At 48.4% G+C, this 25,230-nt stretch overlaps 1 protein-coding gene across 6 annotated transcripts in view; it reads left to right on the top strand.

The window, feature by feature from the left end:
* The first annotated feature begins 845 nt into the window (after positions 1 to 845).
* SCLY (selenocysteine lyase) overlaps positions 846 to 25,230 on the top strand; it is a 34,975-nt gene continuing 10,590 nt past the window's right edge. The window contains exons 1-8 of one of the 6 annotated variants that reach the window (XM_070489270.1): positions 853 to 1,048; positions 3,328 to 3,440; positions 10,193 to 10,289; positions 10,594 to 10,694; positions 15,285 to 15,465; positions 18,486 to 18,613; positions 18,825 to 18,989; positions 19,927 to 20,033. In XM_070489270.1, the coding sequence (XP_070345371.1) occupies positions 10,238 to 10,289; positions 10,594 to 10,694; positions 15,285 to 15,465; positions 18,486 to 18,613; positions 18,825 to 18,989; positions 19,927 to 20,033 (734 nt within the window). In that variant the 5' untranslated portion in view covers positions 853 to 1,048; positions 3,328 to 3,440; positions 10,193 to 10,237. Of the gene's footprint in view, positions 1,049 to 1,080; positions 1,149 to 3,327; positions 3,441 to 10,192; positions 10,290 to 10,593; positions 10,695 to 15,284; positions 15,466 to 18,485; positions 18,614 to 18,824; positions 18,990 to 19,926; positions 20,034 to 25,230 lie in introns of those variants that run through there. The other 5 variants (XM_070489271.1, XM_070489273.1, XM_014842828.3 and 2 more) reach the window with 5 other exon arrangements.

The raw sequence follows: 25,230 nt of genomic DNA, 5'->3' as shown, positions 1-25,230 counted from the left end.
CTCACCACCTTCACAACTGACTTCCGTCACGGCCGAAGGGATACACGCATGGCAGACGCTCCCACTAGACTGTCACAAACAGCTCACCGCGTTCACATCTCACCCATCACTTTCCCCTCCTGTTCCTTCCTATCAGGGTAGAGGCACTAACATCCTAAGTCCCTTCGTTAATCCTTGCGTCCCCACTCTCCCACATGCCCCGCATTCAGCTGTCCCCATTCCTGCCTATTTTCACCCTAAACCTATCTGAACCCACCTTTGCTGCATTTCTACGCCCACTGCTTAGTGTTCCCCATCTCCTGCCTTGGCTATTGTAACAGCCTGCAGCCGGCCTCGCGACCTCTACTCCAGACCCCTCAATCCATCCTCGATAAAGGATTCCTAATTTCAGCGTCACCCAGGAGACGATCGATCACGCACTCCCAGAGCCGCCCCCCGCCTCTCCAGGGTCGGATGTCTCACGAGCCCCAGGGACTGCGGTAACGCAGAGCTGTGGTCCGCTCGCTCACGGGCGCCGCCTTCCCGCTGACTGCCCAGGGGCCCGCGGAGCTGAGGAGCCTGGGAAACGCCCCGGCCCGGCCACCCCCGAGTCCCCGCCACCACCTGTCTACCTCGGGGCCGGCGCCTCCTGCCTGCGCTCCGCCGCTGTGACCACGCCCCCTGTGACGCGCCCTGAGCCCCGCCCCTAGCCCGTCACCTGACCCCGCGCAGCCAATCAGCATTCCACCGTGTCCCAGCGCTGGGAGCCCCTCTTCCCCCCTCCCCCGGGAGCCCGCGGCCCGCTGAAGCGCAGGGATTGGCCGGGACTGCGCAGCTCAGCCAATCCGGACACGCTCCAGACCCTTCGGCCCCGCCTCCTCCCGGCGGGCTCCCGGTGGTGCTCCCGGGCTTGACCCGCTCCGCTGGTTGGGGCAGCGCCGGGGGCGGTTGGGTGGGAGCTGGGCCGCGGTGGGGCCGGGATGGAGGCGGTCGCTGCGCCGAACAGGGACGTGCGGGTGCGCGCGGCGAGTCCGCCCGGCGGCCGCGGAGAGAAGAGCCAGCCAGAGAGGTACGCGCCTGGAGGGGAAGGCGGGGACAGCCGCCGGCGCCCTTCTCCGGGAAGCCCTCCGGACGCCGCGAGCCGAGGTCGGGGTGCCCTGCCCGGGGAGGTCAGAGCGGGTAGCTGGCGGGTGGTCACTCTCTGGGAGAGGGCGCGGCCGGCCGGTGGTCGCTCGGGGGCATGGGCTCCCACGCGGGGATGCAGCGCTGGTCGGCTGGCCGCGAGGGAGGCCTAAATCAGGGGTGCGAGCTGGGAGGACGAGCGGATGCGAGGCATCCAGGAGTCAGCCGCACAAGTTCTGGGGAAGGGCACGCCGGGAAGAGGGAACAGCGGCTGCAAAGGCCGGAGGGCGGAAAGGAGCCTGCGGAGCGCGCGTGGCTGGGAGGAGGGCCTTGTCGGAGCAGCTGTCAGCGAGCAGAGCCACAGCCCAGGGAGGACTTTGGGGTGTATTCTAAGGGGGTTGGGGAGCTTGGAAGTTTGAGCAGGGCAGTGATATAATTTAATTATAAGGAATCCTGGCTGCTTTGTAGAGAGTAGGGACGGGGTAGGGTGTGGGACAGGGGAGGAAACGGGGAAACCAGTTGGAATCTTGTGTAATAATCTAGGAGGGAGAGGTGTTGTGGCCCCGAGTGTGGCAGTGGTGGCACTGGTGTAGGGGAAAGGTGGGATTAAGGAGGATGCCTCCCAGGCTACTGGCCTGAGCAGCTGGGAGAGTGGAGATAACGACAGGGAGGCCCTTCCGGTCCACACTGCTTCTTCAGCCTCCTGGAACGACTTCCCCTGGAAGGGAGGGGTGTGCATTTTCTTGTTTTGAGTCTTGTTCCTCCAGTCCAGGAATGTGTTCAGAACTTTTGGCTAGTGGGGAAAGAATAATCCTCTCTACGTGAATATGAGGAGTGTGTGTTTGTCTTTAAAATTTCAGTCCAGGCCTAAATCCGACCGTTCCTTTCATTAGACTTTCTGCTTTGGTTGCGATGAAGCGAAGGGAGCTGGGAAAATGTCCCCTAGGGAGACTGAGTGGAGAGGAGATTCACCGTGGCTTCTTATTTTTTGGTTCTGAACCTAATAGAGTTTAGCTTTCCCATCCCATGTTCTTAGCACTTCAAGGAAGCAGCAAATCCTGGAGCAGAGTAATCTATAAAACGCTAACCTGAAATTCAAGCCGTAAAGTAGCTCAGCCACACAGCAGATTGAAAACCTGTAGTCACTCAGCAGACACGGGTAGCCTGAGGAACTTTGCGACACTTACTTATAGGAAGTGAGAGCAGAGTTAGGGTCACATGCCGGTTTAGGTCACAGCAGGACCCGGAGATTCCTACCACGGAGTGGCCAAGCAGGGCTGGTCAAACTTCCCAAAGCCCCAAAGCCTTGAACCTGTCAGGTGACTTTGGACAGCTCATAGACAAGGTGCTGCATTAAAACCCTCCATGGTTTTAAAAAGAACTCTATTTTAACGGCCATGGTTGCTAATTGTGTTTGAATTTTCGTGTGGACTGGTTTAAGCACTGTTGTTGATTTTAAAGTCAGATAAAATAATAGTATCAGGTAGGATTACTACTATATACATTTCTGAAAGTTTCTGAAGGTTTCTGATGAGGGTAAAAAGAGGTGCAGATACGTATGCGGGCCCTTTCAGGGAATGTGCGTATTCTGCACTGTTCACTTTGTCACCTGGTAAGTGGAGCCCCTGCTGTGTGCCGGCCGTTGTTCTGTGTTGGCCACAGAACAGAGAGGAAAACTGACCGAGCCCGTCACCTTCTACGGAGGCAGACAATGAACGAGGAACAAGTCTAGAGTGTCAGATGATGAAGAGTGCCCCCAAGAAATGGAGGACGGAAAGGGGGCACAGAGCGCAGGCAAGGAGGGACGTGTGGCTGCAATTTTCTTTAGAGCCGCAGGGAGCCCCAGAAGATGTCAAGTTGGAGCAGAGACCTAAAAAGGAAGGTGGGGGCAAGGGGCGTGGTCATTCTAGGCAAAGCAAACCGAAAGTGCAAGGGGAGAAGGGGTGGGGGGACGTGCCCAGATCACACCAAGGCCTAATCTAAAGTCTAAATGGATCGCCTCTTATCAGTTGTAAAGGAAACTAGCAAATACTAGACTATTGGAAACTCTGCATACGTTTTCCATCAGCAAAGAAGATTTGGACATTTCCAAGTGCAGTTTGTGGAGCCTGCGCAGTGTCCATGCGGAGGAGCGTACTGCCCTTGACGGTGTTTGCTCCTGTCGATGGGATAGACGTGGGGCAGCTGTGGTTCCATGTTCCATCTCCTTTGTTGTCTTTCCGGCAGGCAAGTTTACATGGACTGTAATGCCACCACCCCCCTGGAACCAGAAGTCATCCAGGCTGTGACCGAGGCCATGCGGGAAGCCTGGGGAAATCCCAGCAGTGCTTACCCAGCAGGTAATTCTAGAAGATGCGCACGGATGGAAGATGCGGGGGGCAGAGGCCCTCTTAGGGGAACTGCACACCACATGCGGTCGCTTGGTTTTGAACAGATTTGCTGTTAACTGCAAATCTTTAGCTGTAACTTTTGGTAGTTTTTTTTCTGAGAAGTCCAAATTTGTACATTGAGCCCCGTTGATACCATGATCTTTCCTTTTTGACAGACTCTCCTGTCGCCCTTTCCCAGGTGAAAAAGATGTCGTCTTTGGAGTTATTTGTAATGACAGTACCTACTAAAATCCTTTCATGTGTCTGTCTCGGTCGATCCTTACAAAATTTGCAAAATTGATCTTTTAAATCATCAGGATCACATATAATCCTGGCCTTTCCTTTTTTTTTTAGCAAAAATTACTTTTAAGTTCTTTACTTTCATTATGATTATAAATATTCCCATTTGTTTTTCATTTCTTCTTGTTTTAATGTATTGAATTACATTGGAGATTTTGGAGAATAATTTGTGTCAAATCACTAGTTATGTGGCAAAGTTACATTGTGTTTTTCCCACAGTGAGCTAAAATTATACCTTTCTTGTTTATCAGGGATAATTAAGACAAACTATCTTAACTGTGGATTATGATGAACTGAAGTAACTTTCATCTACTGCCAGGCCCTGGCATTTAGTAATAGCCATGTACAACTTTACAAGTTTCCTGGGTTTTCATATCTGTTTGCTTATTAAAAGCTTCACAACTTGAGAACTAAACACTGTTTCAAAGTCAGGTGCTAGTCACTCATTAACTTCTCTGCCGGTTTACTTGGAACCTGTATTCTGGCTAACCTGGACCTTGCCTGTGTGTAATCTTTCCTCTAGAAAAATTTAACTTTCTGAGGCATTAAGCTTGAGAATATGGAGAACAATGAAATGCAAATAAAAAGCATTTATCATAAAGAAGTTTAGGAATAACCCTCAGGGAAAACTAATGTTCTTGACCAGACAAAGTCTGTCAGTGTCTTTTCAGTGGCCTTGACAGCCTTTGTTTTGACACATTAAGAACCGTAACTAAAGAATGCATTGCAGTCACTTTCTGTTGATTCTCAGGTAGAAATGCAAAAAGAAAAGAAAGAACATCACCTTTACAATAGAATGGTGTAATTATTTTCACAATATTATGATTTAAGAATGATAACCATTTCTTTGGGGAGAATTCATTTTACGGGAAGTCTTAAGGTTGGGTGGGAAGAGGTTATCACAGCCTTGCCTGTAATAGTAAAAAGCTGGAAAGAACCTCAGTGTCCATGAGTCGAGCACTGATCGCATGAAATGTGCTGAGGCCCTGGGATGGAGTTCTGGACCCTGTTGAAGTGACAGTATGGAGTGTGTCAATGGCCTAGAAGGAGAGTAGTGGCATCTGGTTCAAATGGAAAAGGCGTGATATAAAACAGGACGCACGGTATGATTTCATTATTTTCCCCTACCCACCCCCCAAGGAAAAAGTTTTGTCTGAGTGTGGAAAATGTATCGTATAGTTTTGCTGTGAGAGACAGAAACCCCAATAGCAATAGCTTAAACAGCTTGAAGTTTATTTCTCTTGCAGTCCAGGGCCCACGTGGTCACTCAGCGATGACTAAGGACCCCAGCTCCATCTGTCTTTTTCTTCTTCCCCTCTGTGGTCAAGATGGCTGCTCCAGCTCAAGCCATCATGTCAGCAGTCCAGCCTGTGGGAAGGAGAAAGAGGAGGAGAAACAGGTGCCTGAGTCCTTCACAGACTCTCCTGGAAGTTGTAGGTACCACTCTGGCTTAGAACCATTGCCAGAGGTTGGTGGTCCTATGGCCACAAGTTGGCATGCCAATTGCAATGGAATTTGGGAGATGAAGTCTTAATTCTTAATTAATCTAAGAGTTTTGTAATCTAAATGCGGCCTTAATTCAGCCATAAGCCAGCTGACAATGTCACTGTGGTAGGAGGGGAGAGTGGCAGAGAGGACAACCGGAGCCCAGCATGGATGTGAGGTACACCAAATACTTCCACCACAGTTGTGTTTGAGTAGGGGGCTTGTGGGACATTTGGGGTATTTTCTTTTTGTTTCCTAGATTTAAATTTTTCTACAGTCGGCATGCGTAGTGTAATAAAAGTAAAAGTTTACTAAGGCCCAGGTTTAGGGAGACGTCTCTTCAAGTCTGTTCTTACACTGAAGTGATGGCAAGCAGACGCTTCAGTATGGTGTGCTCCAGCTGCCCCGTCTCAGTCACTTTGAGTGCCCTTCGCTTGTGAGATGACGGACGGGTGTTAAGTTTGTATGGTGAGTTAGATGCACGGGGTTTCCACATGTACCCCACTTTTGTTAGTGGTGGCCTATGAGGTGGCACGGATTAGGGCTCCAGGTTTGCAGCTGAGGGCGCCCACTCTCAGAGCGGTCAGCAGCATTCAGTGTCATGCGCTGGTCCTCCCGTGGAACCAGCTCTGTTAGCTCTGGGTTCTGGCCTTTCCCACCGTAGCCCCTCTGACTGCAGTCAGCGCTTCCCCAGCTCCTGTGCCCATAGCGTCTTCTGATGCTCAAGGCTGCCCTGCCTCAGGTTGGAGGGTCTGTGACGTAATGAGACTTGCACTCACCTCCAAGGACTTGAGTCCTTTTTAATGACATGGAAAACCAGACTTCTGTGAGTGTTCCACCTTAGCCATTCATGCACCATGCTAAGGTGCTTACTCTGAGCCTGGTGGAGAGAACCTCGAACAAAACCAACCTCCTGCCCTTAGGGGGCTTCTGTTCTTCTGGGAGGGGGAGGGAGGGGAGCAGACAGTGAACAGATCAACAAACACACCATGTTAGTGGAAAGGGTCCTGTGGGGAACTATCCAGCAGGATGAAGGACTGGGCAGTGCTTGGGGTTGTGGGGCGGCTGCCTTTGTACAGAATGATCCAGATCTCTGATGACGGGGTGTTTGCATAGAGATGAGAGAGGGGCGTCCGGGGGAGCACTGCAGGCAGAGGGAGTGTGCCAGTGATGAGGGAGTTCGGGTGGGCTGGGCATTGGGGTCCGGGAGGTTTGGGGGCAGTGCCGTCTGGGTCTGTGGAGGCCACTGTGAGGGCCCGGCTTTCATCTGACTGAGCTGGAGCATGTCTGGAGGATTCCGAGCAGGGGAGTGACGTGATTAACACAGCAGTCCTCAAACCTTTCCATCTCACGACCCCTTTACACCCTTAAGACTTAACAAGGACTCCAAAGAGCTATGGTGTGTGCATGCCGTGCGCACAGACACTTGCCATGTTAGAAATGAAAACGGAGAAACTTTAAGTAAATATGTGTTTATTAGTTCGTTAAAAATGGCAATAATGAATTCATTACACGTTAACCTTTTTTACGGAAAACAGACTCTCTTTTCCAAAACAGAGCAAGTTTCGTGAGCAGCATGGCATTGTTGCACGTGTCTGAAAGTCTGTTTAACGTCTGGCTGAGGAGAACGCGGTGCAGCCCCGTCGTGCTCCCGTGTCCATTCTGTCGCCGTGCTCCCATCGTGTAACCTCTGCAAGGCTTCTCTCTATGCATGAGAGAAAGTGAGTGGAAAAAAGGCAGATGACGTCTTAGTATCATTAGGAAAATAGTTTTGACTTTGTGAGCCTCATGAACGTGCCTTGAGGACCCCCAGGGTTCCTCAGACACACTTTGAGAACAGCTGATGGAACCAGAGCTGGCTGAGCGCCGACTGTGCACCGAGCGCTGTTCTGGGTTCGGGAGGCATTCGTTTGGCCACTACATGGAGGATGAACCCAGTGGGGTCAGTGGAGTTGGGGGACCTCCTAGGAGAATATTTCAGCAGTGGCCTTGACTTGCTGGGGCAGTGGGGCGGTGGAGAAGTGGGGTGGGCTCTGGGTATTTTTGATAGCAGAGCCTACAGGATTTGCTGATGGATTAGATAACAGGGGACGAGAAAGGCAAGAGCCAGGGCTTTCGGCCTGGGCCCCTCGAAGGGTCGAGTGGCCATTTCTTTGCTGAGATGGGAAAGACAAGTTTGGGGGAGAAGTTGCGCATTCAGCTTTGAGCGCTTGTGGTTTCAGATGCCTGTTGGGGATCCAGGTGGAGGGAGTGGAGCCCGCAGCAAGGTCTGGGGTGGAAGTTTGGGAGTCAGTCATCAACATCCAACTGGTGCTCAGAGTCTTGAGTTGCTGACGGAGGGAGGAGCCTGAGGAGCCGGCCAGGCCTCGGCTATCTCAGCCTGGGACTGGAGCCTCACCAGCAGGGGAGGAGGTGGGGCCCAGGGCAGGGCTGCTGGCAGGGGGAGGAGGTGAGGACCCGAATTTCGAATTTCGCCACATGGGGACCTTGGTAAGAGTAGATAAGGGGCCAGGTGGCCTGAATGCCTGATTGCAGTGTGTTCAAGAGGGAACAGAGGTCGTAAAGGAAAAGAAGAAACGGGCTGTAACTGGAGGGAGGTAGAGGGTCGGGGTCTTTGACGTGAGGAGTAGCAAAGTGAAGGTGACCTGCTTTAATGAATGGGTGATGGGCGCCCCACACAGCCCTACGACTCCTCGTTCCCTCTGAGCGGCAGGAGTGCAGAGCTCTCGCTGAGGCTCAGTTACGGTCACCGTCTTGTGCTGGCTTGCCTGCGTGATCCCTGGCTGCTGCTCTGTTGTAACTCTGCCCTTTATGTTTAATTACACTTTCTGCCAAAGTTTGATTTTGGGAACTGTAACATCTGCAGAAAAGTTGAAATAAAGTATAATGAACACCTGCATTTCCTTTACCTGGATTCAGCAATTATCAACACTTTGCCAGTTGTAAATAGCATGAGGCTTCACTGCTGGATACGTAAGTTTGTGTCTCCTAAGAACGAGAACATTCTCCTGTGTAACCACAGTAACCACAGTTCCCACCCAAGAAATCGAAGCTTAATCTAATAACAGTATCTAATTGCCATTCATATTCCAGTTTCCTTGATTATGCATTTCTGTTTCAAGGGGCATTAGATGCCTTTTGAAAATATAAATTCTAAGTAGATGAAAAGAGCAACCAGGAGGTTGTTTCGGGCAGTTTCCCTCTCTGTTCAAAGGGGGCGTGGTTCCAGTGTTCACCAACTTGTACCGTGGTCTCCCATGTCTGCTCAGTGTGCTGAGGGACGGTGCGCTAGGAGCCCCTGCTCCTTTGACAGCTCTCCTGCAGTATAAGTAACACACACTAAACTGCAGAGTCGAAGTGTGCAATTTGATAACTTTTGACACATGTTCATACCCGTGAAGCCCTCCCCACCATCAAGATGGTCAATGTTTCCATCGCCCCCAAAAGTCCCCTGGTGCCGCTTCGTAATCCCGCCCCCAACCAGCCCCCAGGCAACCAGTGACATGTTTTCTGTCACTGTGGATTAGTGTGCATTTTCTATATTTTTCTGAAAATGGAATCTTACAGGGTTTTTGTCCAGCTTCTTTCAGTCGACAGAGCTCATCCACGTTGCTGGGTGTACCGACATTCTATTTTCTTTTTACTGCTGAGTAGTTTTCTATTGTCTGGCTGGACGGCCGTGTGTTCACGCGTTCGTCTGTTTGTGGACATTTGGGCTGTTTTCAGTTTTTGGCTATTACAGATAACAGTGCTGTGAATATTCGTGTATGAGTCCTGGACATCTGTTTGCTTTTCTCTCAGTAAGTAGCATTTACCTTAAGTGCCTAGGAGCAGAGTGGCTGGATCCTATGGTGGGTGTGCATTTGTCTTCTTAAGGAACTGCCATCCTCTCTCCAAAGTGGTTGTCCCATGTTCTCTTCCCGCTGGCCGTGTATGAGAGTCACAGCTCCTCCAGGTCCTGCCGAGCGCTCAGAATGGTCAGTCCTCTCATTTTAGCCCTTCTCATTGGTATATGGTGGTGGTGAGGTAGCCCCACAAGTCCTTATTTAGAAGGGTCTCCAAGACTTGTTGATAAGTGGAAAAACAGAAGTTTTTGCAAAGCAATATGTAAATTATGAAACCTCTTTTTGAAAAGAAGAAAGAAAACCCTGCAAAAGGCTTATATGAAGGTGTGTGAGTGCCTTGGAGAAGGTCAGGAGCGCCGCACACCGCCAGACTGGAACAGCGATTGCCCTGGGAAGACGGGGGAATGAGCGCGGAAGGAGGCGCTGCTTCGGGGTCAGCCCCGGGGCGTCTCCAAGGGGCATCTCGACAGCATCTTAGAGGAGGAGCAGGAGTGTAGCTGATGGTCGGGATTCGAGCGACATTCCAAGAGAAACTAACAGTGTGTGCCAGGCAGCGTCCTGCCTGAGCTGACTGACAGTTATCACGGACTTTGAGTGTATCCCTCATTGAAATGACTAGGTTTTCCTGAACACCATAGACCTTCGCTGCTTAAAATTAAAATCTGTACAAGTCTGAAGGAGTGTGCAAATTACTTTGTATATTTCTTTTTACATTCCTGTTTTTATGTATGTTTTATAATATATACGTGTATTTATTTGAGTGGTCCCCGGTCAAATTTTTTTTTTATAAATAGGACTGAAGAGTCAAAACATTTGGAGACTGCTGGTCTATAGAATAAGTAAGAATGGCCACTGAACTTTTCAGAATTCTCGTCCCAGGGCCTTTGTTCCTCTGCCATGTGAAGTTCAGTTCCCACAGGCCAGTGAAACTGGGTGGCGGCCGGGCTGTGTAGCCCTATTTGGAAGCAAATCTGTCGCTGAGGCTGGAATGTCTCTGGTGTCCCCAGGGGGACCTGCGATGCAAGATGCGGCACTGGACGTTGTGTTGAGGAGTCATGAGCTCTATTTTTGCTTATTTTTGTTGTTTTGCAGCGTGATCTTAAGCCAATTCCTCCATCCTTTCCTTCTCCTGTCTTGATGAATGGGAAGCAAGGCAGAGGGCCGCAGCTTCCCTCTCCTGTAGCATCCGGTAAGAAGAAAGCACGCCTTAGGAAATTTTAGGGTTCCCAGGCATCCTCCCGTATCTCGTTTCTGCCTCTCACTAAGTTACTTAAATCTCAGTCATTTTTGCTAATTTGCTAATATCTCACTGTTGCCCCTTCACCAAGAGGTCTCTAGGTTGTGCCGTCTTGTCGTGTTCTCCTTGACGGGACAGGTTTCATCTTAGAATTGTCCACTCAGGTCTCGCTCCTTCCTGTCTGGTCATTCTTTACATGTGGGTTGGTTGCTCTTGGTGAAGCAGTGTTACTGAATTTCCATTTTGGTCCCTCAAGGTAGGAAGGCCAAGGATATCATCAACGCAGCTCGGGAAAACCTTGCGAAGATGATAGGCGGGAAACCTCAAGACATAATCTTCACTTCCGGGGGCACTGAGGTAAAGTTTCTAAACAGTCTCATGTTCTTTTAGCTTTTATTTCTTTTTTTTTTTTAGCTTTTTATTTTTAGCTTTTATTTTTTTATTTTAAATTCAAAATAGAAAGTGATTCCCTCTTGGTATTATTTTTTTTTTTTAAAGAAAGGATAATGCTTAGCTTTGCTATTTTGCAAATTGACTTGATATAATGAACCAGTATTTACCCTACAGGTAAATTCTCAATGGCTCATAGGATATTGGTAATATGATGTGTAAATTAACTTGCTCTGCATTCTTATTTCAATAAAGAGATTTTCCCCTCTGTTTTGCCCTGGAATCATTCCTGTGAATCCCTACTAAGTTGTGTGTCTCATGAGAGTTTGAGGTTTGACCCATTCCAAAGGTATTTATTTTTTAAATTGATAGAAGATGCTCAAAGATGGTGGGATGCGGTTGAGGCCCCTGCTCTATTAATAATACTGTCTCAGTTCCCTTCCTGGGAAGGCAGGCACAATAGTCATTCACAGGTGATGTGACTGTCCACATAGAAAACCCGAAAGAATCTGCAACTAGATTATTAGAGTTAATAGTAAATTTAGATACAAAACTCAACTGTATTTTTGTATACCAGCAGCCAACAGCTGTTTACCAAAGCACCAAAAAATATCGAATACTTAGGAAATAAATCTAGTAAAAAAAAAAAAAATTGGGGGGGCTGGCCCCATGGCCGAGTGGTTAAGTTTGCGCACTCTGCTTCGGTGGCCTGGGGTTTCACTGGTTTGGATCCTGGGCGTGACCTAGTGCCACTCATCAAGCCATGCTGAGGCGGCGTCCCACATGCCACAACTAGAAGGACCCACAACTGAAAATATACAACTATGTACTGGGGGGCTTTGGGGAGAAAAATAAGAAGAAAAAAAAAGATTAGCAACAGATGTTAGCTCAGGTGCCAATCTTTTAAATAAAAAAATAATTTGTGGGGTCGGCCCGATGGCACAGCGGTTAAGTTCACACGCTCCGCTTCTCAGCGGCCCGGGGTTCGCCAGTTTGGATCCCGGGTGTGAACATGCCACTGCTTGGCACGCCATGCTGTGGTAAGTGTCTCACATATAAAGTAGAGGAAGATGGGCACAGATGTTAGCTGAGGGCCAGGCTTCCTCAGCAAACAGAGGAGGACTGGCAGTAGTTAGCTCAGGGCTAATCTTCCTCAAAAAAAAATAAAATTAAAATAAATAGTTTGTAAGACCCACATACATGCACCCCGGGAAAGTAATGGAAATATTACTGAGAGCCTTCGAAGAAGTTCAGAATAAATGGAGCAAGCTATCCTGTTCACAGATTGGAAGACTCGATATTATAAATACGTCAGTCCTTTCCAAATTGATCTGTGGATTCAATGCAACCTCAACCAAAATTCTGGCACTTTTTCAGTGGAATCTCACAACCTAATTTATATGGAAATACGGAAGGCTAAGAATAGTCAAGACTCCTTGAAGACGGAGAACGCAGTGAAGTGACTTGCTCTGCCAGACATCAAGCCTTTGATAAGGCTCTGCTGGTTAAGGCCGGTGGTCCTCAGGCTGGGCAGACACTAGACCAGAAGCAGAGCTGCGCAGGGATGGGCCCTTGTCAGGGACTGGGTGGCCGTCTGTCCTGGTTTGCTCAGGACAGTCCCAGGATACGCCTGTTGTCCTGACATAATTATAATAGTGCCTCTTATTCTTAAATGTTTCTGGCTCAGATGATAGGTTATATGGTCATCATATATGATTGGGGTAGCTAACAGAGCAGGTCCCTTCAGCAGGTGGCGCTGGGGCAACTGTGTGTTCACAGAGAAAGAGGAAATTGGACTGCTGCATCACAACATACAAAAAAATAACCCCAGGTGTCATAAAGACCTAATCATGAAAAGTGCAATGTATAAAGCTTTTAGGTGATAAATTAATATGTTTGTGACGTCTAAGAGCGATAGATTTCTTAAATATAATACAGAAAGCATTCACCATAAAAGAAAAGATCAGTAAATTCTACCACCACCACCACAAAACAAACTTTAGTTATCAAAGAACACAAGGAAGGAAATAAAAGGCAAGCAGACAGCAGGAGAAGAGATTTGTGACACATAAGCAAGAAAAGAACGGCATCCAGAACATAAAGGCGGACAACCCAATAGAAATAGGGGCCAGAAACCTGAATCTGTGCTTCCCCGGGGAGAAGCCCGGATGGTTTCTACAGCCTCATAGCGTAAAAAACATCGGAACTCCTCTGCGCACACCATCAGAAGGGTGAAAATGGAGAATTCCCATGCTAGTAAGTTTCGGCAGAGGATGTAGAGCGCTGAGCACTCGCAGAACCACTTTGGAAGGTGGGTTGGCATCTGGTGAAGTGGGAGACACGCTTCCCCTATCCGCCAGCAGTTCCGCTCCGAGGTACACATCCTAGAATGAGGTGCACGCACACCAGGGGACAGGCGAAGACTGTTCATGCCAGCCAGGAACTGGGAACAACCCAGAGGTCCCTCAGAATTGGCATGGACCAACGTTAGTACCTTGCGGTGCAGTCCCACAGCGGAATACCGCCAACTACCTGCAGCAACGTGCATGGATCTTGCCACATGGTAAAAAAGAGGGAGTTGAGCCTGGCAGAGCACAGCTGCCCTGGCCTGGCTGAATAAGGGGAGCAGGAGCTGCCTCCAGGCCCCCGGGCACTGTGACCACCACCCCAGGACCAGATTCCTGCTGGCTTACCAGGAGCTGCCTCAGCCCCAGCCCCCCTGCCGTGGGGCCGTCATGGTCTCTCTGGAGCCAGGTGCTGAGGAACGTTGTGGCCGGGGGCACATGGTGCATTTTTAGATGTGACCTACGGGTTCCGACAGAGGTGACTGTGCTCCCAATGCTGCCGGGGAGCGTTGTCATAGTGAGGTTTCTCGGGCTGATTAGTGTGGGGTCCTGTGCCCCCTTCAGCAGCTGCCTACAGGGGGAGGGTGTGCGTGGGAGGGGCCTGGGCATCTTCATCTTGTTCACAGTCAGTCACCGTCTTTTATACTGCCATCCACGGTGACCTATGGTGTGCAGCCCCCAGGACCCTCTAAGTGGGATTGCTGGGCCACTGCAGCCCCTTGGAGCCCGGAAGACCCTCTTTCCTGGACCGAGAATCGCTGTATGGGGCAGCGTGTTTTCTGCGAGGGTGTGGCCTGGGGCTCCGAGGAAACGTCCACCTTTTGGAGAAGCACATCAGAGTGGTCCAGCCCCGAGCACCTCCCCACCGTCTCGCATCGGGGGAACCGTCGTGTCGGTGGCCTGGGTTCTCCGCCAGACGTGCGCTGTTCAACCCTCAGTGCATTTTACGTCCTCTGAGCCCCGTGGGTGGAGGCCTCAGTGGAGTGCAGCAGCGTCTCCCGCCTCCCCGTGGGGCGGAGCCTCCAGATCCTTGAATAGACGGGATCTTCAGTTGAGGAGAAAATTATTCAGTTCAGTTCCGTTCACATGAAGGTCAGAAAGAGGCAAAATAGACAGTATTGTTTAGGGTGCCTATGCGGGAAGTGCAAGTATGAAGGAAACAAGGAAACGATTGCTGTAAAAGTCGCGGGGCAGTTAGCTGGGGCTGACGGGAGGAACGAGGGACGCACTCCGCGGTGTGGGCAGGGTTTCGGCCTGACCCGGGCAACAGTTACTCAGGCATTCTGTGTTACACCTTTTCATTAAACTTACATTTATATTTTATACACTTTTTTGAAAAAAGCTCCTCCCACCCCAGCCCTTCAGGTACCCACTTCCTCTCCCTACAGGAGACCAATGCTGTCAGTTTCTCTCCTGTGCTCCAGAGATAGTGTCTGCGTTCAAAGCAAATAAGTATGTAGGTTTATATATTGTCTTCTCCTTCCCTGTTTACCTTTTCAAGGGTTGTTTTGCACATATAAGCACGTGTGTATGCATTTTACTCTTTCTATGTAGATCGTAAGATACTGCGTATGAGGTTTGCCACCTTTTTCCGTTTACCGAGTGTATTTGAGGCCTTTTGGTGTCTGCCACAGGGCGTCTGCTCAGTGTAGTTACATCTGCTCTGGATTCCATTGCAGGATGTCGTGTGATTCATTCTACGAGTCCCTTTATTGAGAGACACTGCAAGGCTTTCCAAGGTTTTGCTGTTGCCAGCAGAGCTACACTTCATAAATTACCTTTATGTGCATCATTTTCTTCTGTGCAACTGTGGCCGTAGGATCAAGTCCGGGAAATGGACTTGCTGGGTATGAGGGCTCACTACATAAATAAGCCAAGTGGCCCTTAACGGAGCTTGTACCAGCTTACACTCCCCCAGCAACGGGTGCCTGGGCAGCATATGCTTTTTTGACAAATTTATAAAACTTAAAAATGCATAATGTCATTTAATAAAACAGGCATATTGACCAGAAGTGAATTCTGAAGTTTGAAACCCCAAGACTTCATAGTTAGGCCTTTCAAAAGGTACAGCCCAGGAAGCTGAGCTTCCCTGAGACAGTTTTCCTCTTTCTAAGTGTTAGCCACGAAGGAAAACACGAGTGAGAGAGCTTGCCACTCTGACTCTCCCCTTAGGACAGTCATTGTAAGTGACTTTTCTGCTCTATCTCTGCAGTCAAATAACTTAGTCATCCATTCTGTGGTGAAACACTTCCACGAAATCCACACCTCGAAGGGGGGCGCGGCTGAGAGCCACAGCCCGGCGGAGGGGGCCATGCCCCACTTCATCACCTGCACCGTGGAACACGACTCCATCCGTCTGCCCCTGGAGCACCTGGCGAAGGAGCACGTGGCCGGTGAGTGACCAGCCCAGCTGACCCCCCAGAAGGACCTCTCCCTCTATGTTGACTGACTGAGTCAGTACAGGGAGCCACCCGTGGGACACAGTGAATCGTTCACCCTCCTGCACAGGGCTTCCTGGCTGTTCTCAGGTACAAAGGTCACACAACCTGTTCTTCCAGGCTGCCACACACACACGGAGCGGTAAATGCCGCCAGGTTTTCCCTTAGGAAAAAATTGATAATCAATGTGTAGAACCAGTCGTTTGTATTACCTAATGATATTTCAGACTTCTGTGTGTAATAAATAGATGCAGGGCCGGCCCGGTGGTGCAGCGGTTAAAGTTTGCACGTTCCGCTTCAGCAGCCTGGGGTTCGCCAGTTTGGATCCCGGGTGCGGACATGGCACTGCTTGGCAAGCCATGCTATGGTAGGCATCCCACATATAAAGTAGAGGAAGATGGGCACGGATGTTAGCTCAGGGCCAGTCTTCCTCAGCAAAAAGAGGAGGATTGGCAGTAGTTAGTTCAGGGCTAATCTTCCTAACTAACTCAATAAATAGATGATACTATGTCTATAAAACGCTAAACACTGCTTTTCATTATTTGATTTAATAATTAAATCTTGGCTTCCAGTTCCTCTGATCTGAAGAAAAAGGATCAAATAGACATCAACTTCAGGTGGTAGAGAATATTATTCAGCCATAAAAAGGAATTAAGTTTTGACACATGCTACAACACGGATGAACTTTGAAAACATTATGCTAACTGAAAGAAGCCAGTGGTGAAAGACCACATGTGCTATGATTCCATTCATAGGAAAGTCCAGAACAGGGAAGTCTCTAGACACGGAACGTGGATTAACGGCTGCCTAGGGTTGAGGGAAATGGAGAGGTATAGTGAATGGATACTAGGTTTCATTTGTGGTGATGGTTGCACGACTCTGTGAATACACTAAAAACTACTGAATTGCACACTTTAAACGGGTGAACCGTATGGTATGGTATGGGAAAGCTGATTTATAAAGAGAACAATTGGGAGATGTGGAGGTGGGGGAAGTGTGAGATAGTCAAAGTCCTCATTTTATATCAGGTTTAAATGGTTTTCACCACATGCATGTCTATACTTTGTAAAACTCTGTGTAATTTTAAGCGAGAGGTTAAAGGCAACAGTAACTAATAACGATGTATACTAAGTTGCCCTTCCCTGTCTAAGACGCAGAAAAAAGGCACCAGGGCTGAACAATTGGGAGGTGTGGAGGTGGGGGAGTGTGGGATAGTCAAAGTCCTCATTTTATATCAATTCAGATGCCTGAATTGATAAACCAAGGAATGGAGATTGTGTTTCTAAGTTATCAAGCATAAACTGGAAGGAAGGAAAATGATAACGCTAACCACAAGAAAATCATGAATGGCGGTTGCCTCTGAGAAGCAGGACTCGGGGCTGTAGGGGAAGAACCCCTACTTTGCACTTGATTCCATTCATCAGTTGATGGGCATTTGGGTTCTTTCCAGTTTGGGGCTATTATGAATAAGGCTGCTGTGAACATTTGTGTATAAGTTTTTGTGTGGACACGTTTTCATCTCTCTTGGGTTTATACGTGAGAGTGGAATTGCTGTGCTACATGGCAACTTTACGTTTAACCTTGACCTTTGTCTTCCGAAGCAGCTGCACCATTTTACATTTCCACCAGCAGTGCTTGAGGGTTCCAACTTCTCCATATCCTCACCAACATTCGCTATTGTCTGTATGTTTTATTATAGCCATCCTAGTGGGTGTGAAATGGTTCTCACTGCAGTTTTGATTTGCAATTCCCTGATGGCTGATCTTGAGCAAGTTTCCATGTACTTAATAAAAAGACAAGCAGCCCTGGCCAGAGCTGCCTTTCCTTTGTTCCTCTTTGGGTCGTGTAGTGGGTGCACAAGCTCTGCCCTTCTGTTGCTGGCCTCAACCCATGTACCGGGAGCCGGCCTGGGCCTGTCGTTCCTCTCTGGGCGTGTGGTACCACCCCCTTGCTGGGTGTAAGGCGGGTGCTCTGTGGCCTCAGCAGTTGGCCCCCAGCCTGCTCTCTGCACTGTGCACCCTCAGCGTGGATGGTCACTGGGTCCCTTCCTACGTCTTATTTTTTTTTAAAGATTGGCACCTGAGCTAACAACTGTTGCCAATCTTTTTTTTTTTTCCTGCTTGTTCTCCCTGAATCCCTCCAGTACATAGTTATTTATTTTAGTTGTAGGTCCTTCTAGTTGTGGCATGTGGGACGCCACCTCAGCATGGCCTTGATGAGCAGTGCCATGTCTGCACCCAGGATCCAAACCGGCGAAACCCTGGGCCGCTGAAGTGGAGCCCTTGAACTTAACCACCCGGCCAAGGGGCCAGCCCCCCTTCCTGCTTCTTACAGAGTTAGTTTTCACCTGACAGTGTTGTGAGTGTTTTTTTCCTGTTCCTATTACTCTAACACCATTGTCCTTCTATACTCTGGGGATCCCTCAAAAATACCTTGTCCACAGGTGATTCCCCTTATTTGGAAATCTTTCTATTCTCTCGTTTCAGTGGCACGTTGGGGGGAAAGTGGATACATTTGTCTTCCATCATTTTTAACCAAAAACCTTGATTTAGTCACCTCCACTGATGTCCCATCTGCAGTAGTGAGACCACAGGTGGCTGGAACAGCTCTGGCACGAGCAGGTGGTTAACAGTCGGTCCAGGGTTGAGTGAGTGAGGGTCAAGTCTTGGTGCCCTGAGATGCTCTCGTGAGCCGAGAGTGTCTTACCTGCTCATGGTCCCTTAGAGGCAGAACGGAGAGCGTCTCCCACGCATTGAACCCGCCGCCTGAAGCTGTGTTAAAGAAGCGTTCAAGCTGATCATTTCTGGCTGGAGCCATAGTGCGTGGCTTATATTCCTTCTTTACAGTTTTCTGAACTTTTACAATAAATTAGCTTTTTAATTGTGCAGAATAGTTTTGTTAGGCTATTTCTAAATGAACCATCAGGAGAGGTTACTCTGTGGGACTAACCTCGGTTCCTGTGTCTCATACCTCAGCAGTCACCTTTGTCCCGGTGTCCAAGGTGAACGGGCAGGCAGAGGTCGATGACATCCTGGCGGCAGTCCGCCCCACCACGTGCCTGGTGACCATCATGCTGGCCAACAATGAGACGGGCGTCATCATGGTGAGTCGCCTTTTCCTTTTAAGAAAATCCAGTGGGAAAGAGGCGCCAGGCTCTGCCCGTGTTCCCGTGCTTCCCAGCCCCGACGGCTCGTTTGCTCTCTTCTTCAGTTTTGTAACTTTTTTGCCTGTCCTCATTAGTGACTCCTTGTTTCTCTCATTCAGTTTCCATCAAATGAGAGCAACGTGCTCAGCTCTTTATTTTCCCCCTTCAGCCGGTCCCCGAGATCAGCCAGCGGGTCAGAGCCCTGAACCAGAGGCGGGCCACAGCCGGGCTGCCCCTCATCCTGCTGCACACGGACGCCGCGCAGGCCTTGGGGAAAAGGCGTGTGGACGTAGAAGACCTGGGCGTGGACTTCCTCACCATTGTGGGGCACAAGGTGCGTCCACAGAGGGGAAGATGCCTCGGTGACCTCGAGGCTCACCTTGGAGCAGAGCCCGCAGCACCGTTTATCGTTCACTTGTCACCTGGTACGCCTCGAGTGCCTGCTGAGAGCAAGGCCCTGGGGACACAGTGACGAGCAGCCCCTCCCCTTAGCAGCTTAAAGAAGGGGAGACCCACAGCAGTAGGATGCCACAACGGGGTGTAACAGGGCACCCCAACCCATACGGGGCAGGAGGGGGCTGCCAGGCAGGGCTGTGCGAGGGCACTGACGTCTCAGGTGAGACATGAGGCCAGTGGGGTACAGGTGGTGAGTGTGCTCTGCAGCAGGGACGCTCGCCAGCCCCCCAGGCCCCACCCCAAGGACAGTATGTGTGAGGTTCAGGAAATGACTGTTTTCTCCAACGTGATCAAAAGCGCTGCTCCAGGATGGAAAGGCTTGGTTTTAGCGACTCTTATCTCTTAAGGTGGAACAGGGAAATAGTTCACAGTGAAGACCCTTCTGAAGCTTTTGCTCATCTTCCTGGCCGCTGACTAGAGCTGAAATATTTTTAGTTCTCTATTTTGAAGCACAAGACTCGGCTGGTTTCCAAAGGAGTGTATATGCCGGCCTGACGCTGTGGCACTTAACATTTTTGCCTAGCGTCGACTTGCAAGCATGGAGTCATACCCAGGAGAGGCCCTGGGCGCTCTCTAGTTCCCCCCCGTCCCTTTACAAATTCCTCTGTGTGGGATGCGCAGGAGCCCTGCTGCCCCTGAGCTGGGAACTCGAGCCCCCCGCCCGGGTCCCCAAGGCCTTTGCAACTCCACCCATCCGGAGCGGTGATGGTGGCGCAGCTGTGGGGCCCGGACGTTATCATTCCTCTGTGCCTCTCAGCACTTGGCCGTGTTCAGAGAAGGGTTGTGTTGAACGAATGGCGGACTTTTCCTTTCAGTTCTACGGCCCCAGGATTGGAGCACTGTACGTCCGAGGGCTCAGCGAGCTCACCCCTCTGTACCCCATGCTGTTTGGAGGTGGCCAAGAGCGGAATTTCCGGCCCGGGTAAGGCAGAAGGTTGACGAGGTCTCCGACCTGCTGGCCATGGGCACGGCCTGCCGGGTGGCGGGCTCCGCGTCTCTGGGAAGCGCTGTCACGGCACAGTCTGCATCGCTCCTGAGTTGGAATCGGCCCCGCTGGTCGATTCCATCCCCGGGACTCAGAACCGCCGTCTCTGGGGGCTGCGAGCTGGAGCCCCCTGGCTGAGACGTGCGGCTCTTCTCTGTCCCACGGGTGAGCGGGGCCACCCAGGAGGACCTGGTTTCCTTTCCAATAGCTCCTGTGTCCCCGTGACACACAGAGAGGTTTTAACCAGGGAACGAGGTGGGACCAGCACCACACGTTTTGTCAGAATCTCGACAACAAGAGGGAGAAGCAGGAACGGAGGTGAGTGCCCGGGTCGTCTTTTGCCTCCTCTGTCCCAGACGTAGAGTTGAAGAAGCGGCAACACAGACACCAACAAGGGCAGATGAAAAATGTTCAGCCAAAGCCTGCCATCTCTAGCCAGTGGACCAGGAAGGGGACAGCCTAGCAAGAGAGAGAACTTTTAGACAATGACCACTTTATTCCAGCCAGTCACCACAGAGTAAGCTGCCACCACCCCAACCGATGCCATCGAAGGCCGAGTACAGAGCCCAGACTTCCACCCTCACAGGCTGTGACAAGACACCCCCACACCCCCACCGGGTGTGTCAGAGGGCCTAGTAAGGAGCCAGGACGTTCGCCCCCACCAGCCAGTGATGAGGCACCCCACCTCGGTGTCAGTGGTGACCACATGGGGACCCTGGGCTTCCACCCACACCCGTCAGTAACAAGGAGTGTCCCCACAGTGGGTGTTGACACAGGCCAAGTGGGAAGTCTGGGCTAGGACCTCAGCTGGCAGTGATGAGGTGGCCCACTCCTTCCCCTGCCAGAGCAGTATCCAAAAAGCAGCTAAAACAGAAGGGTTAAGTAGCGTCCAGACTCCCCTAACGTGGTACAGAAACATCTCATCATACCACGAAAACCACTCACCACACCAAGAACCAGAAAGGTCTCAAAGTGAATGAAAAGAGACCAGCAATAGATGCCAACACTGAGACGGCGAGGGTGTTAAAATTATCTGACAAAGATTTGAAGGCAGGCACAATGAAAATTCTTCAGTGAGCAATTATGAACACACTTGAAACAGATGAAATAGAAAGTGTCAGCAAAGAAAAAGAAGATGTAAATAAGAACTAAATGGAAATTTTAGAACTGAAAACTGCAACAACCCAAACCAAAAGCTCAGCGGGTGGACTCACCAGGAGAATACAGGCAACAGAGGAAAGAATCAGTGAACTGAGAGAACAATAGGATTTCCCACTGTAAACAACAGAGAGGAGGTAGGCTGGGAAACAGTTGAACAGAGGCTCAGGGCCTGGGGGACTGTAACGAAAGATCTAACGCTCATTTCATTGAAGTCCTGGAAGAAGAAGAGAGAGGGCGTGATGAAAAAGCACTTGAAGAAATTATATCTGAAAACTTCCCAAATTTGGCAAGAGACATAAACCTACAGATTCAAGACACTAAATGAACCCCAAACAGGATAGACCAAGAGAAATTCATGCCAAGACATATAATTAAACTTCTGAAAATAAAAGACAAGGAAAAAGTCTTGAAAGCAGCCAGAGGAAAAAATGACATCTTACCTATGGGGAAAAATAATTCAAATGACAGTGGATTTCTCATCAGAAACCATGGAGGCCAGAAGGAATGGTGCAATATTGTGCAAGAGCTCAAAGAAAAGAACTGAGAAGCCAGAATTATATACACAGCAGAATGTCCTTCAGGAATAACGGAGAAATGAAGACATTCTCAGATGAAGAAAACTAACGGAATTTGTTCCCAGAAAATCTTTTGCTTAAAATGACTAAAGGAAGATCTTTAAACAGAAAGGAAATAGTAAAAGAAGGAGCCTTGGAATATGAGAAAGAAAGGGTGTGGTAAGCAAAATTGTGGGTAAATAAAATAGGCTTTTCCTCTTCTCTTGAGTTTTCTGAATTATATTTGATGGCTTAAGCAAAAGTCTTATCACTGTCTGACATGTTCAAAGTACATGTGGAAGAAATATTTAAGATAATTATAGATGGGGGAAGGTAAAGAGATGTAAAAGGAGGTAAGGTCTCTATTCTTCACTTGAACTTGTGAAAAATGTTTGAGTAATCCAAAGAAAGGTAGGAAAAAGAAAACAGAAGTAAAAAACAGAAAACAGAAAATAAAATGGCAGACTTAAGCCCTAACATCAAAATTACATTAAATGTTGAGCCAGCCCTGATAGCCTAGTGGTTAAAGTTCGGCACACTCTGCTTCAGCAGCCTGGGTTCAGTTCCTGGGTGCGGAACCACATCCCTCATCTGTCAGTAGCCATGCAGTGGCAGCGGCTCACAGAGAAGAGCTAGAAGGACCTAGAACTAGAATATACAACTATGTGCTGTGGCTTTGGAGAGGAAAAAAAGAGAGAGAGAGAGGAAGATTGGCAACAGATGTTAGCTCAGGGTAAATCTTGCCCAGCAAAAAGAAAAAAATATATATATGTATATGTGTGTGTGTGTGTGTATAAAATATAAATGGTCTAAATACACCAATTAAAAGACAGAGATTGACAGAGTGAATTTTAAAAAAACTGACCCTAATTATATGCTGTCTACAAGAAACTCACTTCAAATGTAGCAATAGAGGCAGGTTGAAAGTAAAGAATGGAAAAAGATGTATCACACAAACATTAAGCAAAGCAATGCAGGAATGGCTATGTAATGTTAGATAAAGGAGACTGCAAAGCAAAGAATTGTGACTTATGGGGTGGGATTATATAATGATAAAAAAGAGTCAGTCCACCAAGAAGACAGCGATCCTGAATGTGGACGCACTAAACAGTAGGGCTGCAAAATATGTGAGCAAAACCTGATTGAACTGAAAGGAGAAATAGACAAATCCACAATTATGGATAGAGACTTCAATACCCTTCCCTCAACAGTGGATGGAACAACTAGACCAAACTTGGCCAGGCAACGGGAGAACTCAGTAACACCTGTCCACCAACAGGATCTAATTGACATGTTTAGAACACTACACCCAACAACAGCAAAATACACATTCTTTCAAGTGGCACAGAATATATACGAAGATGGACCATATCCTATGCCATTAAGCAAACGTCAATACCTTTAAAGAACTGAAATCATAGAATGTGTTCTTTAACCACAATGGAATCAAGCTAGAAATCAATAACTGGAAGGTATTGGGAAAATCTTCAGACACTTAGAAACAGACAACACACTTCTAAATAATCCCTGGGTCAAAGAGGAAGTCCCAAAGGAATTAAATTCACTGAAATGAAGGAAAATGAAAATACAACTTATAAAAATTTGTGAGACACAGCTAAAGCACTGCTGAGAGGGAAATTTATAGCACTAAAGAGGAAGAATCTCAAGTCGATAATCTAAGCTCCCTCTTGAAGAACCTAGAAAAATAGAGCAAAATAACCCAAAGCCAACAGAAGGAAGGAAATAGTAAAGATAAGAGAAATCGATGAAAACAAAAATGGTTTTTAAAAAATCCATGACACAAAGAGTTGGCTTTTTGAAAATATTGATAAACTTGACAAACCTCTAGCAAGACTGACAAAGAAAAAAAGAGAGAAGAAACAAATTGCCAGTATCAAGAATGAAACAGGGGGCCCACCCCATGGCCTAGTGGTTAAGTTCGGCAGCCCCCACTTTGGTGGCCTGGGTTTGGTTCCTGGGTGCAGACCTACACCACTCAGTGGCAGCCAGGCTGTAGCAGTGACTGACATACAAAATAGAGGAAGATTGGCAAAGATGGTAGCTCAGGGTGAGTCTTCCTCAAGCAAAAAGAGGAAGATTGGCAGCAGGGCCGGCCCTGTGGCTGAGTGGTTAAGTTTGTGTGCTCCACTTTGGCAGACCAGGGTTTCACTGGTTTGGATCCCAGGTGTGGACCTAGCACCACTCATCAGGCCATGCTGAGGCAGCGTCCCACATAACACAACTAGAAGGACCTGTAACTAGAATATGTAACTATGTACTGGGGAGCTTTGGGGAGAAGAAGAAGAAAAAAAAAGATTGGCAAGAGATGTTAGCTCAGGGCCAATCTTAAAAAAAAAAAAAAAGCTTGGTAATGGATGACAGATATTGGCTTGGGGCAAATCTTCCTCAGGGAAAAAAAAACAAAAAAAAAGAAGAAGAACGAAATGGGATATCACTACAGACCCTACCAACATCAAAAGGATGATGAGGCTGTGCTACAAACAACCCTACACACGTAGATTTGACAACTCAGACAAAATGGGCCACTTCAACAAAAACATAAACTACCACAACTCACCTAATATGAGAGAGATCATTCTCTATAACTATTAGGAAATTGATTCTGTCATTTTAAAACTCCCTAAAATGAAATCTCCAGGCCCAGGTGGTTTCACAGGAGAATTCTACCAAACGCTTAAAGAATTGACACCATTTCTACACAATCTCTTCCAGAAAATAGAAGTGGAGGGAAGACTTCCCAATTCGTTTTATGAACTGATACCAAAACCAGACAAAGACAGTATGAAAAAATAAAACTACACACCAGAGATCCCTCATGGATTTAGATGCAGAAATCTTTAACAAAATATTAGCAAATGGAATTCAGCAAAATATAGAAATAATTTATACACCATAACGAGGTAGAGTTTGTTCCAGGGATGCAAGGCTGGTTCAGTCTCCAATATTCAAAAATCAGTCAATGTCATCCAGCATATTAAAGAAGAAAAATAACATTATCATATCATTTGATGTAGAAAAAGTGTTTAATAAAACTCAGCATTCATTCCTTCATTAAAAACTCTCACAATAATATGACCAGAGGAGAACTTCTTCGACTTGAAAAGAGCATCTACAGAACACCCACAGCTAACATCACACTCGAGGGTGAAAGCCTGGATGTTTTACCCCTTGACCAGGAACAAGCCAGGATGTCCACGCTCACAGTCATGTTCAGCAGAGCTGGAGCTCTAGTCAGTGCAGAGGGAAGAAAGGGAAATAGAAGGTAAACAGATTGGAAAGGAAGAGGCAAAACTGTCCTTGTCTGTAGACCATGTGATTGTCTCTGTAGAAAATCCCAAGGAATAGATAAGAAAACTCCTCAAATGAATAAGTGAGTTCAGCAAGATTACAGCATACAA

Source organism: Equus asinus, chromosome 19 (genome assembly GCF_041296235.1).
Source record: "Equus asinus isolate D_3611 breed Donkey chromosome 19, EquAss-T2T_v2, whole genome shotgun sequence".
NCBI classification, from domain to species: domain Eukaryota; kingdom Metazoa; phylum Chordata; class Mammalia; order Perissodactyla; family Equidae; genus Equus; species Equus asinus.
Note: the sequence above shows the minus strand (reverse complement) of the source record. Positions and strands in the feature narration are given on the sequence as shown.